The 16178-nt window shown below is 37.4% G+C and overlaps 1 protein-coding gene across 6 annotated transcripts in view; it reads right to left on the bottom strand.

The window, feature by feature from the left end:
* LOC136834990 (NFX1-type zinc finger-containing protein 1-like) overlaps positions 1-16178 on the bottom strand; it is a 73305-nt gene that overhangs the window by 15528 nt on the left and 41599 nt on the right. For 5 of the 6 annotated variants that reach the window (XM_067097978.1, XM_067097979.1, XM_067097980.1 and 2 more), the window contains exons 10-13: positions 15391-15547; positions 10060-10171; positions 5792-6009; positions 2516-2757 (exon numbers count right to left, since the gene is read on the bottom strand). In XM_067097978.1, the coding sequence (XP_066954079.1) occupies positions 2516-2757; positions 5792-6009; positions 10060-10171; positions 15391-15547 (729 nt within the window). Of the gene's footprint in view, positions 1-2515; positions 2758-5791; positions 6010-9892; positions 10172-15390; positions 15548-16178 lie in introns of those variants that run through there. The other variant, XM_067097984.1, reaches the window with a different exon arrangement.

Here is a 16178-nt window from a genome sequence, read left to right on the forward strand (position 1 = left end):
TTATTTTCACAACCTGCTTCTTTCCAAAGTTTTGTACTTTGCTATCAACTTTTAAAGAGGATTTCCCAAGCCTGAAAAAGTGAAAGGGGGAGGGGTGAGTTAGGAAGGCTTGTCTCTAAAACATCTTCCAAAAGGAATCGTGTAATAAGCCATTTGTTAAGAGTTAGAAACACTGGAAAAGTTCATTAAACCAGCTACACAAGTTGAAAAGAATAATAATTTTGTAATAAATGAAAATCACTTACAACTAATTCAATCTGTAATTGAATCAATAGTACATAATGTATACAGTAATCCAAACTCCAGTTTAGGTTGATGATATGACAAATTCGAGTGCTGTACAGTACCCTTTTAACTGATATTATCCCAGAGCTGTTATCTATTGCTATTACTTTCCCATCTGGTACTGTACATAGGCAGCTGTAGTAAGGTCTTTACTTCATACGTATCAATACAAAATTTTATTATGTCTAGTTTTAAGGACACAAACCATTGGCCTAATCTTTCTGACTGGATGCATGTGCATCAATTTAAGAATGTTTCAAAATGGAAAAGCTTTTACATACTTATTTGTTTATTTGGGGCCCTCCATTATGTACATGACATTTCTAAATTTGAGGCATCATTTCCTCTCCTTGGTGATCAATCATTTTCCTTGGTAAATAAGGTTAATCAACTGTGTAATTGTGGCTGTGACTATTATTAATATATATTTATATTATTATATTATTATAATTATATTTATTATATTTATTATTATTATTATTATTATTATATTACTATATTATATATTATTATTATTATTATTATTTGAAGGGAGTAGACCCTCTTTTATACAGGTCTTATTAAAAAGGATGGCTGTATTATGCGAATTTATCTTATATAGTGTCTTTTCTATCCTCCTTATGATTCGCTTTTCAGGCTCAGCGATGTTAGTCAGTAACTGGCTGATATTCATGTTGGAAAAGGACACTGTCCTTTTCCAACATGAATATCAGCCAGTTACTGACTAACATCGCTGAGCCTGAAAAGCAAATCATAAGGAGGATAGAAAAGACACTATATAAGATAAATATTATTATTATTATTATTATTATTATTATTATTATTATTATTATTATTACAGTAGAACCTTGGTTCTCGACGCTAATTCGTTCCAGAAGAAGTGTCGAGATTCGATTTTGTCGAATTCTGAGTTAATTTCTCCCATAAGAAATAACTGAAAATGGATTAATCCATTCCTGACCACCAGTCATTGCCCCAACCTTGCCTTTTTATACAAAACTTTACACAAATTACAATTAAATAGGTTCAGAGTTGAATAACTTACCGTATCAGAAGCACTTTTTACATTTTTAAATGCATACTGTATCAAAAAAGTTGGCCTATGACCAATGCGGCCGTATTACTGATGATATACCGAGAGCCATAGGCTAGGCTAAGTAGCCTTATAGGCACTACCAGAATGTACTGCAACAGGTACACATGAAAACCGTTGTTAATAATGATAACATTGAAAAACAAGCCATATTATCACATGAAATTAATAATACAGTATTTATAAACCAAATTACTGTATGTCTGTTATCATAAAATTAAGAAAAATTTCCGAAATTACGTCGGAACTCGGCAGCTTGTGGCAGATATAAACAAACCAGAGCGCCGCCCTGGTGGCGATATAAACAAACCAGAGCGCCGCCCTGGTGGTGTACCGCTGTACTAATTACATAAACATATCTGCCACAAGCTGCCGAGTTCTGACGTAATCTCGGAAATTTTTCTTAATTTTATGATAATAGACATACAGTAATTCGGTTTATAAATACTGTATTATTAATTTCATGTGATATGGCTTGTTTTTCAACAGCAGCAGCATGTGTGGGCTTTAAATGCTTTTAAATAAGCATGGGAAGAACGCCACCAACAACGCCAACTAGCAGCAGCCGCCCGAAACTCTTTTTTTCTACAAACATCATATGATTCATCGGGTCGGATTCCGGTTTGTTGTTTGAACTCCGACGCAAAATTTACTCAACATTTCGTGTTGAAATCCGATTATTTGGAGTTCTAGTACAGTCGAGGACCGGGGTTCTACTGTATTATGATTACAATTATTATATTATGGTTATGATTATTATATTATTATTATGATTATTATATTATTATTATAATATAGTTGAACAAGCCAACTGACAATTTATTTAGCTCCTGCAATGTGCCTGTGACAGTTTCTAATAAGGCAATAGTTTGTGTTTATGAAACAAAACCTTACTTTTCAAAACCTCCATTATATTTCAGATACAAATACTGAAAGGGATAAAATATGTTTGTTTCCTCAGCCCATAGAAAAAAAAAAACCTGTTTCCATGCCCTTAGAAAAAATAAACAAACCCTACCCCTACACCCACCAGTAAGACCTAACATTACCAGAAATTAAAACATCTGCATTACTAAAATTTATAGTGAAACTTCATAGCCTACTGCAATTAAAAAACAAAATACTAAAGAAAAATACCTGCTGAGAGTTTTTTGACATCATTTACATGCTGTTTTGGATCTTTCTTGAAATACTGCCGTTTCACTTCATTAACATTCTTGTAACTTTCCAGGACAAATTCAAAGTTGCGACGGTTATTATAAATGGGATTCTTGCATCGTGGGCAACATATCATTCCTATTTCATGATTACTTTGTGAGATCCAGCTTTGTAACCCAGTGGCTTCAATGACATGTCCACAGTCTTCTAAAAGAACAAATCTGAAAAATATATCAGGGAAAACAATTTATATAGAAGCAGATAAGTATATAACGTTCTTTAAAAGATTAAACTTTAAAAAACCTTTACAAGCAGAATATGACAATTACCGAGTAAATCTGCGCAGAATATGACAATTACTGAGTCAATCTGCAAAGTATAAACCAAATAAAACTACTGTGCAGTGGGCATCCACATGCCAACGATTCATTGTAAACAGTTTTTCAAATTCTTCCAAAGAAAATGTTCAGAGGTGTTGCAATTTGTTTTAAAATGTGAGGAGACACTACACTTGTATCTGAGGGATAGGCATTTGAATACAGAAATGCTTTGTTCTCAAGAGGATATAAACCATCACCTTTTAGGAATATCCTTCAGCACGAGCCAGTGGTAAGAGGGCAAGTGGGGAAACCCATCTGCCTGACCTCACCTAGCACTTACTCTTTAGCCAACATTAAGTGAGAATGTCGTGCTATGTAGCACTTACTCTTTAGTCCACATTAAGTGAGAATGTCGTGCTATGCTCATGCCGTGCTATGCTCATGCCAACTGCCAAGTTGAAACTGGTTTCATCTTTTTTTTTTTTTTAATATGCATAGTGTTTGTTTTTCGTTCAACATGGATTTGAAAAAATAAACAAGGGAAAAGTGTAAAGGATGTAATTGAGAGTTTAGAAGCTCTATGACTTTGGTGAGTGTATCTAAAAGTAAGCAACTAGTCTGTACTCAGTAACAGTGAACCCAGATATGCATTTGGTATCAAGCACACCATCCTCTTGATTACTTGCTTGGAAGAACTAAACTCATGGATGGAGTAGGGTAAACAAACAAAAGCCCTCTCACAAGAAGTTCCATCGGACTTCGTGTGTCTTCCTTCATAGCGGTTAGTGACCTGTTGGGGCATCTGCCATAGGTAGGGTTGACACAGGGTTCTCCAAAATACGCTCATGAACTAGTGTTGTCCTATTTACTTTGGAAACATGAGAAATGTCCCACTCTCTTCCATTCTTTCCCCATGCTTGCAATTCTGGAATGCATTTCCAAAATGTTGTGTGGATGACTTTGTTCTCTGCACGCACGCATGCATACTGCTGTTCTCTGCACGCACGCATGCATACTGCTCAGGTGTGCATCGTACCTCTCTTTCTAAGCATCCATATATTCCTGCTCAAGGGCATGAGCTGAGAAGGACGATCACCAGAGGCTGACCAACGTACCTTGTTCCCACTGAAGGAAACACAGGCTAAGTCACCTGTATGTGACATGCTTCTCCACAGATGAATGTGACTGAGGATTACTTGGAAGTACTGAGCTGGTTGCTCCTGTCAATGCAGGAATTGCACTGAAACTTCCCTGAGACTGGTAACATGCAAGTCCAAAGTAAAGACTAACAACTGCCAAGCTGTGATATCTATAATCATGCCCAGGTATGTTCCCAGCTGCTTAGAAGGTTCCTAGCAATGGATTGCTCAGTAGTAAAAGACTATATGTAGTCAAAACTTGCCTCGAGAAGAGAGAAGACACCATGTTACGTCCTCTCAAGACATGTAAGTCAGCAACCTCCTGAACTTCACCTTTCTCATCCTCAGAAGAGATGCCTGTAACAATGAAGTTACAAAAACCAAGAAGCCCCCATGGCTTCTGACTCCACAGCCAAGAAAGTGTACCTTCTTATCAGATTTTACCAAATGGAGGTTACTGGTTAGTCCAGAGACAAACAAGTCCAACTGCAGGGGTATGCTCTAGAGTTTACTCTGGCATGTAACTGGTGGGAAAGTAGGTTGCTCAACCTGCCAGACAGCAGGGAACCTAGTCAACTGTTAACCTGAGCTAAGATGTCATGAGGAAGCAGTACCCATACCAGTCAGAATAAGTGCTTTGCTTCCTGAAACAGCCTAAAACACACACTAATGATGAGATGGGCTCAACAGGGTGGTAGTAGTTCCTTCCCAGAGATCTCAACAGGGTGGTAGTAATTCCTTCCCTGAGATCATTAAGCTCGCATCTCCAATCCCCAAAAAAAGTGCTCACCCTTAGTCCAATGGAACTTCTTGTGAGGGGCTTCCGAGACCTCCTTTCTTCCCCCACGAGGAAGAAGAGCTGGACAACGAGGAGAAAATGACACATTCTTGTGTTTCCTCACCTTACTTTGTCCAAGTGTCATACTCTCTTCAGCTAAGTAAAAGATATGTCAAGGCAGGAAGTAGCACTGGGTTCTTGTGTGTGTACCTACCCAGATATATGAATAGGTTAAGAGTCTAGGACAGTTCTCGTGTTTCACAAGTAAACAGAAAGACTGGTTCATAAGCATGCTCAAGAGAACCCTGCATCAACTCCACCTGAAGCAAATGTCTGCTGCCAGGTGTGTGAAAAATGTCATCAACACCTGGAAGAGACGGGCACTTTTATGTTCAATGGAACTTCTTGCAAGAGAGCTTCCAAGACTACTACTTCCCTAGGATGGAAGAGGAGGAGGAAGAGATCAACACTGAGGAGGAAGACTTGCATTTCTTCCCCTTACTCTGTCCGTGAGTTGTACATCTCCTAATGGAGCAGAGTTTGAAGGAATGTGACTTGCACCCCACTAAATTCAAGGATATAAAGCAGCTTAATGACATAAGGCAGCTCAACACCCCCAAAATGTTCTTTGCACCTTTCGTTGTACACTTTTCTTGTTCAAATTCATGTCGTACAAAAACCCCCAACATCATACATAAAATAACAAAATTTTAGTTCCAACTCAGTAGCTGACAAAGCAGCAAGATATCCTCACTAAATGGTGGCTCTTATGCATTCTCAAAATAACTTGGAAAAAATTATTTGCAACAATTAAAGCAAGGCAAACTTCCAGAAAATGAGAAATTTTAGTGGCATGCAAATGAATTTGCTAATGAAAACCAATGGTAACATATTTTGAATTTGAATAAGATCACAATAGTAAGTAATGGCCTAATAACAATTAAGACATGTTTACCTACATAACTCAATATATTTATAATTGAATAAAACTTTGGATATATCATGGGGATATACTTGCCTGGCATCTTCCTCGTCTTCAGACCCAAACAATATTTCTGTGAGTGCTTCTTGATCACAAATGCGACAGAGGGGAGGGCAAGGATCCCCACAGTATCCGACACAAGGATGACCACACTTTAATTTTTTGGGACATGGTAGCTCACAAAGTTTCCCAGAGCACTTTTCCCCACAGATATTTCCACACTTCTGATGCTTACAAGCCCTATGGCACTTCTCCTGTTAATATCAATTAATAATTTTTTACAATTTTATAATAAAATAAACCTACAATCAATACAAGGCATGCAGAATCTTTTATCAAAATGTTGTAGTATTCCTAACAATTGTTGATAATGCTATCCTAGAAATACTCTAAAGATGCTGTCACTGGTCTATACAATAAGGGAATAAAAATAATATGCTGCCAATAAGAATAAGCTCTGAGGAGCAAAGACTATTAAATGACATAGTTGAGGACAAAATACATAACATGCAGAAATGTAAGGATAGAAGAATTGAGAAAATATGATGTAAAAGCCCTGGAAAAGGCTAGGGAAGTAAAAAAAAATTCAGAGGAGTATTAATGATCAGAGTGAAAAGACCTTGAAAGAGATGAGAAAGAAAATGAAGACGAGTTTCACAAAAAGGGTTCAATTAGAATCAATACAATACGGAACTTTAGCACAGGATGTTGGCACTGCGATAAATTGGACCTTGAAAAGTCAATATGGAAACTACTATCATTTCACAGTACCTGTGCATCTGATATCCAACCCCGTCTCTTACGACGCTCCTGATTGGCCATTGATCAGCCAGTCACGGCTGGAAACTCATCACACTGTTCCAGCCGTCACCGAGTAAACATCTACACTGCAACCTCTCCTCATAAAATGTCTTTCAAAAGTTATAACTTTCATTACACCTCAGTTTTACCCGAAGAAAAGTAGTGTTTCTCAATTTCATCACTAAACATCATCAAGCCAGTGATTTAAGGATTACAGTATAATGATGTATGAATTATGTACTTCAGTAAACTTAATGCTAAAACATGTACAGTGAAATAAACATGAAATTTTTAATATAAAATATATTCTTTCATTCCTTACATGACATCGCAGTGCATTTATCATTTATCGTCTTGTGTTTCATACAATATCGTAGCTTAAACGTCATGGATGACAATGCTACCAAAAATTCATAGGTAGGGCTATCAATCTGAAAATAACAAGCAAAAGATCAAGAATATTAAAATGAGTGGGGATGCACGCAGACAAGATACTCATGTTATTTCACTATACAGTACATATTTTAGCATTAAGTTTACTGAAGACATAATTCATTATCATTATAATCCTTAAATCATTGGCTTGACGATGTTTAGTGATGAAATTGAGAAACATTAATTTTCTTCAGGTAAAACTGAGGTGTAATGAAAGTTATAACTTTTGAAGGACATATTTCATGGGGAGAGGTCCCAGTGTAGATGCTTACTTGGTGACAGCTGGTACAGACTGATGAGTTTCCAGCCCTGTGACTGGCTGATCAATGGCCAATCAGGAGCATCGTAAGAGACAGGGTTAGATATCAGACACACGGGTGGCGTGAATTAATAATAGTACAAGGCTGAGGACAATTATGAGTATTCATTCTCAAGTACCGAATTATTGAAAATAAAGGATTTTGACATATCACTGGAGACCAAAAAACCTCCTGCACAAAAATCGGGAAAATACATGATATACTAACAATAAGAGATGTAAATTATGAAGCACTGGTTGTTAAAACTGGAGACATACTACCTCAGCAACATCCAACAGCACAAAAGAGAATGACTGAACAAGAATGTCATGCATTACCGATGCTAATTTGCAGTTCAAAAAACTGAGTAAAGCAGTAGCACTATAATTTTCAGGAGGGAATTACATGAGGTTACAAGATCTGAAAGGTACTGCACTGATTCAGTTGTTTTCACAGGAGTTATTTAAAAGTAGTATTGCTTATCAGAAGATTAATGGTCTTGGAATAGGCACAATCATTATCAGTAAATAAACGAACTACAATGGCATTATATAAAAATCTTATTAGCGGAAGAAACATTGGATAAGTGAAATCAGTGTCCAACATAAGAATGACACCATACAGAATGTAAAACTAGAAAAATTGTGGACATGAAGTAATTACCTAAGGTCATTTTTTGTTACAAAGCTCAAAGCCTAGCTCTAGAAGAAGTGAAGTGTGCCTGACACTGTGTGGGCATGACACTTAAGGAATAGGAATCTTGATTAGGTATTATGCCAATACTTGGCTAATTGCCAATGATGAGCAGACTTAATAACCTCTTATACTGAGGAGAGCTACAATGTAAAATACACATCAGTGAAACTATAATAACTGTCAATAATGGACAGATTTTCTAGTCTATCTCATTAAATCATAGATAAGACAATAGCACAGGGAACCAAACAAGGCTCAACTCTAGGGATCTGGCCTTCTGGCAAGGAACAAAAAACCTGTAGTACAGACTGTACTTGAAAATATTCTAGATTTCCAACAGCTAACAGGAATTCCACAAAGTCTTCGGCCTCAAGTAACCTCTACTGTAAACCTTACCATTCAATTTTGGAAGTTAATCTATAAATATATCACATCTAATATGGTAGCCTGGCAAAAAACCATCAGCATAATGTGGATGTTATGTACAGAAGTCTGGCAAGTTGAGGTTAAGCCAAGGTGTTACTGGCTACATTTTCTTGCCAGCCTTATGTTGATAAGCTCCATTATGGGTTTCCCTCCTGGCTTTTAATAACATCTTCTCCTGGCTAGACAGAACATTGAACTGGCAGCTTGTAACTTAAAAGTGACTTACAAATCTGTGAATGCAGTAAACACTCAGAAAGACCCTGAACACCCCCCCCCCACCAACAACAAAACCACCCCATGGATATCAAGTGACCACTTTCTACCTTGCTAGATTGATCTGAAAATTTGTCTGCAAGGCAAAGCAGGGGGTGCTTTTAGCTATTCAGTGGTTAAAACAATAAACAGAGGTAGTTGGTTGGACAGCAAGCTGGAAGAAAGCAAAAGGCTAATCGTGGGTACAGCTAAGAAACGAGAGATGCTGCAAACATCCTTCAGTAATGCCTGCAGTGTACTGTACCAAAGAGGTGCACTGACAGCACAAAACACCAACAGGGGCTACCAAGGTAAAGCTAATCTGCTTACTATGTTAACACCACAGGCCTCTGTGGCATCTTTTAAATTTTTGGAAGTTCTTTCAAGTTTTTGGAAGTTCATGTGCAGCCTTTGTCTTACAAACAGCTGGTTCCTTTTTGTTGTTAGTCAGTATGCTCCACAGCCTTTGTTTGATGTATCTGTGACTGTTAATATCTCAGGCAAAAGAAGGGTCAGTGGTAATGACTGGTAATATCCAAGGGGAGAGAGGGGGTCAGCAGTACTCCAATTAACAGGTGTCTTGAATCCTAACAACACTGGAGATACCTGAGAAACATCATCTGAGGAGGCAACTAGGTTACAGTTGAAAAAACTGTATCAGCGAGCACCTAAGACCAAGCTTTTTTTTGAGAAGAGACGTGGAAAAAGTGAAATGAAATGCAAATAATTAAAAGGTGAAAAATAACCTTATCACACAATACATAATAAACTCGTCAGAAACAACAGTACTGGCTAATCGACGTTTTTCCCATTAACAAAATTAAACCTAATTTATCAACATCAAAAACGTGAAAGTTTTCAAATACCCAGGAATACAATTAAGAAAATGCTGACACTTGTTAACAGTTGCAAATTAAGCACTTTTTCCAGAAAACAAGCAGTAATCACTGTACTTACACAGGAACTTAATGTGTAAAAATAAAAAAGTAAACTAAGGTGGAAAAGAAAAAAAATGAATTAAGATCAACAAGCTTTAGGTAATAGAACAACAATTGCATGAACAGTGTAGGGAATTTTGCTCAATTGTTGAAGCCTTACAGACGTGTCAAGTTAAGGAGGGGCCTTGTGTGTGTCTAAGGATGCAGGTAGAAAATACATCGTTCGGAGGGGCCTTGTGTGTGTGTCTAAGGATCCTGGTAGTAAATATACTGTTCTATATGTATTTATCTTTTTATTTTTTTATCTATTTTTTTTCTAACAAGACTGCAGTCCAAAATATTCAAAAGACCATGAATAAGGGCTTTACATATGATACAAGTTTGTGGGCTCTATGGAAGATACAAATTTAAGGCAAAACAAACTTTTTTTTTTTTTTTTTTTTTTTTTTTTGCCTACCTGACATGGACTACATGGGTCACCACACTTCTTCGTACAGCGGCTATGAGCACATTTCATTGGGCATGCTGCCTGACACGGAGGACATGCACTGCTACAATCCGCTTTACATCTGAAAAAAGAAATGGAGGTAAAATCTGGAATAAAATCACAACTATTGTAATACTTTGCTATGCTGAATATATGAAAAACACACGCCCACCCAGTTGCAGATAATTAACAAAACATCAAGCTTGTCATTTACTAGAAGTGACTGTTTTCCACTTCTTCCAAAAACAATAACAAATGGATACATAACTTAATTTCTTTCTAACTAACTACTTGAACCATCCCCAATTACTTATGTGAAGAGAAAATTTTGCTGTACCACAGGTATAAGGGAAAATGCATGAATTTGCAAAATTCCTTGACAAAACATTGAAAATTAATTCTAGAAACTATTATCAAGACCAAAATCTAGTGTGCCATCTGGATTAAAAAGATTAAATCCACTAGTAGGTCAAAGAAAACAACACAAAAATCACATTTCCCAAACGATGAATAACTTATTAATGAAAAGTATCTTTCATCTGGTTCCTACCGAACGAATACCTTAAAAAGGAAAAACCTATCTTTCATATGGTCCCCCAACAAGGATACCCTAAAAATTAAAAAAAATATTTTTCATCTGGTATTTCTGCTTCCAAACTGTCCCCCAAATTAGACAACTTTCAAATTAACCAAAAATAGACCGCCAACTTTTGGAAATCAAGACTAGTGATACAAAGGAACATGATCTTGAAAGCTACTACTTATACTTCAACTTATCTGTACCATTTTTTTTTTTTATAACAAGCCTTTTATCATAAAATAACCTTTAAATGCGTGGAATACATCCAGACACCGAGGTAAAGGATTTAAAAGCCAGCAGTTCCAGCATGCAAACTTATCTAGTCTCGGCGAGTAGCAGATATGCCACAATTCTTTCCACGACTTTTCAGCACTTCTGTCATGTCAAGAAATGTGCCATTTCATTTCCACTGTATTTGCACTTACAGTACTCTCATATTGTGTGATGTGCTGGCAAGTCTTGGGGTTCAGCTGACCGTCCATTACTTGGGATGTTTTTATTGTCAAAATCAGATAATTTTGACAGCAAATTTAAGAGACCCTGCAGTATTAATTGCTTGAGGTCACGTTCCCTTACTACTGCTTACAAAGCCAACAGTAATAAATGGTTTTTATGCCATCCACTGAGCCTGGCTACATTGGTTTGTGTTTTTCATCCATTCCCATTGGCCTCTTCCTTAGGCTACCTTGTTTCCCTTCAAGAATCCAATCCTTTGGCCAAAACATGTGCAAGTCAAGCAATCTGCTTTGGTGGCCTAATTAACTACCTTGTTTCACCCCATGACGCATTACATTAACATGGTCTCAAAATATCCCCGTTTTACAAGAAAAAAAAAACTACTTTTTATATACCCATCCAACATGATAACACATATGTAAGTAGTTTCCCAACAGCCCAAAAGCCACGCTGTCTAACTTCTTGTGAGTTTCTGACCAGGTCACAGCTCGAGATATTCGAAGATTTTTGGAATGGAATGGCAGACAGAGTTTAGGACATTGGCCAAGTGCTGGGACCCTTGAGGTCATTTGGGTTGAAGGGATACTGCAAAGAATTAGTTAAAGATTACAGTGCACTGCATGATGTGCACTGACAGGACTACCCCCTAGGGGGAACTTGTTCATGATTCTGTCACTTTTTCATTTTTCATTCATATCAAGCAATCAAAAACTAACTCCTTCCTAATTAAATTATTCTTATTGTTCTGTGAAATATTAACCCAAAATTTTCAGACTGATTCTCAACTTAGGACTGTGCCATCACCAATTCAGAGGTACATTTCAGAATGCCTTTGGTATGCACTCCCCTTCATGCTTTTGTCCAGAGGCCTCAAGTTTCTTACGCATTTAATGAATGTTTTTAAATCTGTAGTCTTTGGGTTTCATTGTTGGTTTCCTATCTACCAATGAATTCTAGGGTGTTAGCTTTTGTATTCAGGGTATTTTCCAGTCAGTGTTCCCTTACACTGTTAGTTTTAGTATTCAGAATAGTCAATAGCTGGTTCACAACCAAGCAAGTGGAGAGGGGGGGAGACAAGCCAGTCCACCTTGCTGCTGGTCTCAAGCCCAGATAAATGGGCAGAGTTGCTGCCTGGTCTAGCCAACCGAGTATGAAAACAGTGGCAAAAACTAAATAATTTAATGAATCTCGAGTCTATAATTGGATGCTATAGGGTTAGCATACCCCGTAAGTGACGCGCTGCAGTATCCCGACAGCAACGAAAAATATGCAAAGGGTACCGCAGAAGTCACGACTGCAGCTAAAGAAGTTAGTGAGGAGACAGGATTGGAAAACAAAAGGAAAGATGAGAACTGGAAATTGGAATGTTGGTAGCCTCACAGGAAAGAAAAGAGTTGGTTGATGTCATGCACAAAACGAAAATTGTGATTCTATGTATACAAGAGACCAAATGGAAAAAGTGCAAGAACGCTTGGAGAAGAGTATAAAGTTTACAACATGGGGAGATACAAGGTGAAATGGGGTAGAAATTTATTCTCCATCCAGATCTGCAGGAGAATGTCACAGAGGTAGAGCGTATCAGTGGCAGGCTCATGGGCTTAAAGTTTGTGAAAGATAAGAGTACAGTATGTCATTTCATCTCGGCATACGCCCCTCAACAAGGGTGTAGTGAAGAGGAAGAGGAGGAGTTCAAGAGGGAAATTAGAAGAATATATAGAGAGAGTTACAAGAAGTGAACTATTAGTGTTATCAGAGGACACGAATGCCCATGTAGGCGAGAGTTCTGATGGCTTTGAAGGAATACATGGAGGAAGAGGTTCTGGAAGAAGAAACCAGGAATGTGATAGATTGTTGAATTAGCAGAAGCTATGAATCTGGTAGTCCTGAATACTCAGTCTGAGAAAAGGAGAAGTCATCTGGTAACATACAAAAGTGGTTAAATTGAGACAAATTGATTATATTTTGGTTAGGAAGGAAGACAAGAAAATCATTACGGATTGTAAGGTTATTCCACATGAATCTGTTGGAGCTCAACATAAACTGGTACTGACACCTTTCAGGTTGAAAGCAGTAGGGAAAAGAAAAGCCCCAGCCAGGAATAGGAGGATCAAACCATGGAAGCTGATGGGGAAGAAGGCAAGAGAGTTCAGAAGTGGAAAGAGCCGGAGAAGAGAGATATGTAAATGAAATCTCAGAATTGCCTGAAGAGATATGGGATAATATGACAGGGATTGTGGTTCCAGCAGCAGCAGAGGTGTGGGAGTGGTAAGCAGCAATAGGAAAGAGAAACACTGTGATGGACTCATGAGGTTCTAAAAGCTGTGAAAGAAAAGTACAGCCAGAGGAGGGTGGGAAGAAGATAACTACCAAACAAGAGAGAAGTATAGACGAACAAAGTGGGAAACAAAGAGAAAGGTAGTGATCGCATAGGGAGAAGCCACGAGACAGTGGTATGAGAAGATGGGAACACCAGAGGGAGAAAAGATAATCTACAGAATTGCAGCAGCCAGAATAAAAGATAGGCAGGATGTAGGAGAGGTAGGAATTATTAAAGATGAAAATGGAAATATCTTAATTGAGGAAGAGGTCGTGAGATGATGGAAAGAATATTTTTTACAACTGTTAAACACTAAGAATGAGTGTGAATAACTGGAAAATGCTCCTCCAGTACAAGGACCAACAGCAAAAATGAGAGAGAGTGAAGTCGAGAATGCTATAAAGGAAAAGTAAATAAAGCTGCAGGAAAGAGTTAACAATAAATGATTAAAGCATGGGGTCATCTAGGCAAAGAATGGGTGCACACATTATTGGAAAAAATCTGGGATGTAGAGGAAATGCCAAGGGACTGGAACAACAGTTGGGTGATTAAAATGTATAGCCAAGGGACTGGAACGATAGTGGGATGATTAAAATGTATAAACAAAGAGGAGACGTGTTAAACTGTGGGAACTACAGAGGAATAAAGCTTTTGGAGCATGTACTCAAGATACTAGAAAGAATAGCAGAAGGGAGGTTGAGAAAATTGACAGATACACATGAGCAGCAAGTTTGGGTTTATGAAAGGAAGGAGCACAGTGGATGCTATTTTTATAGTAAGACAAGTCCAAGATAAATATTTACAAGGACAGGAAAGTTTACGTTTTGTGGATCTTGAAAAGGCGTATGACAGGGTACCAAGATGAGTAGTTTATTGGTGTTTGCAAAAGAGAGGAGTAACAGAGAAGTTGGTTAGGTTAGTGAAGACGATGTATGAAGGGGCAAGAACCAGTATACAGACAAAATATGGGGAGACTGAGGCATTCCAGCCTCCATCAGGGATCAGCTCTGAGTCCATTCTTGTTCCTCGTTGTTGTAGACACTTTGACATCAGATTTAAGGAGCAACACACAACTGTGGGAACTGATGTTTCCTGATGAATTAGTGAAAGCAGGAGTTTTATCTACAGCGAAAATGGAGGGACTGGAGTTGTTTTAGACAAGAAAATGCCACCGAGGCTCAAAATGAAGATTTGTAAGACAGTTATCAGGCCCATACTATTATATGGCCAGAAACTTGGGCATTTCAGAGGAAAGAGGAGGGACTGTGAGAGAGAAATGAGACGAGGATGGTGAGACGGATTACTGGAATATCACTACTGTACAGGAAAGGTGGGAGAATCAAGATATAAGAAGAATGTGTAGTATATGTAATGTAAACGAAGTGTTTAGCATTAAGATGTTAAGAGATGTAAAGTAACTTTTAATCTTGTTCATTCCTTATTTCTTTTTTCATACCGCTCATGCACTGGTTTGAATTTACTGCTCTGGTCATGCTCTTTTCCTTCTATGTTTTAAATACAAAGGGCCTGCATTTATATTCTTTGTGTTGAAAATTTATGTTACTGTTAAGTTACTTGGTATGTCTACTTTCAGTGCATATTCTTGGTGTCCTGTTCTTATTACTGAGCTGGTTCCACTTGTTACCACTATAATTACCATGATAATTTTTTAAGCAAAGAGTGTGAGGTGACCAGTCACACTATACCTATTCAAAGACTAAGTAAATAACAATAGAGCATCTAACTTCCAAATTTAAAACAATAATGTTTAAGCATTCTAAACAACCACTGATTTGGCAAACCAATTTTAAAAGATGCTTTATGTACTCATCCAAACCCAATTATATTCAAAGAAAGAAATTTTGATTTTGAACATGATTTTTTATGACAAAAGACCACAGAAAGTTATATTATAAACTACATTATACAACTGCTTAAGAGTACTTACATATGACCACAAACCAGTGGCCTTTCACACTTTTCCATGCATGCTCTGTGGAGACGGCCTTGTAAGCATGTACCGCATTGTCCTTTGCATCGGTGATCACAATCTAACAAAGCACCACAAGGCTCTGAACAGTAAACCGACGACTCCTCTTCAGTAACTGAAAAAGCAAAATATTATGAAAGCAATGTACACATTTTTGGACTTTCTCCTAAAATAATATTGCCCACAGGAACCAGGAGCGACCAAAAGGCTTTTCTTAAAGTATTGATAAATTACATTTCATCAATAACCTGGAATTATGTACTTTCCTCATGAGCTTTGTCAATTTGAGAAAATCTACAAATAATATATACTATATATGTCTATATAATATATATACTGTATGTTTATATATACAGTACATATAACAACTCATATTCACAATGTTGCACAATTTGAGCTTTGCATGGCATACACCATATTATTTATACCTCCAATCCAACGCTGTTAACACCCAGAAAAAGTCTTCAATTTTTCCTCGAAAGACGATATTTCAAGTGTTCTCGCTTTCAAGAGGGAGCCCATTGTACAGACTTGCAATGCAAATTTAAAAGCTCTAAATGCAGTACGTGAAGTGCATCTTGGCTCAACTTGAAACAATTTGTAGCTAATCTTGTGTTGATTCCTTCCGTAAGCTGTATTATATACCGAGTCTTTCAAATTTTCAGACACCGTCTTGATAGCTGGACGAGTCATTACACACATTTTAACATTATCCAAGTTTTTTTTTTTTTTTTTTTTTTTTTTTA

Source organism: Macrobrachium rosenbergii, chromosome 54 (assembly GCF_040412425.1).
Source record: "Macrobrachium rosenbergii isolate ZJJX-2024 chromosome 54, ASM4041242v1, whole genome shotgun sequence".
Lineage (NCBI taxonomy): Eukaryota > Metazoa > Arthropoda > Malacostraca > Decapoda > Palaemonidae > Macrobrachium > Macrobrachium rosenbergii.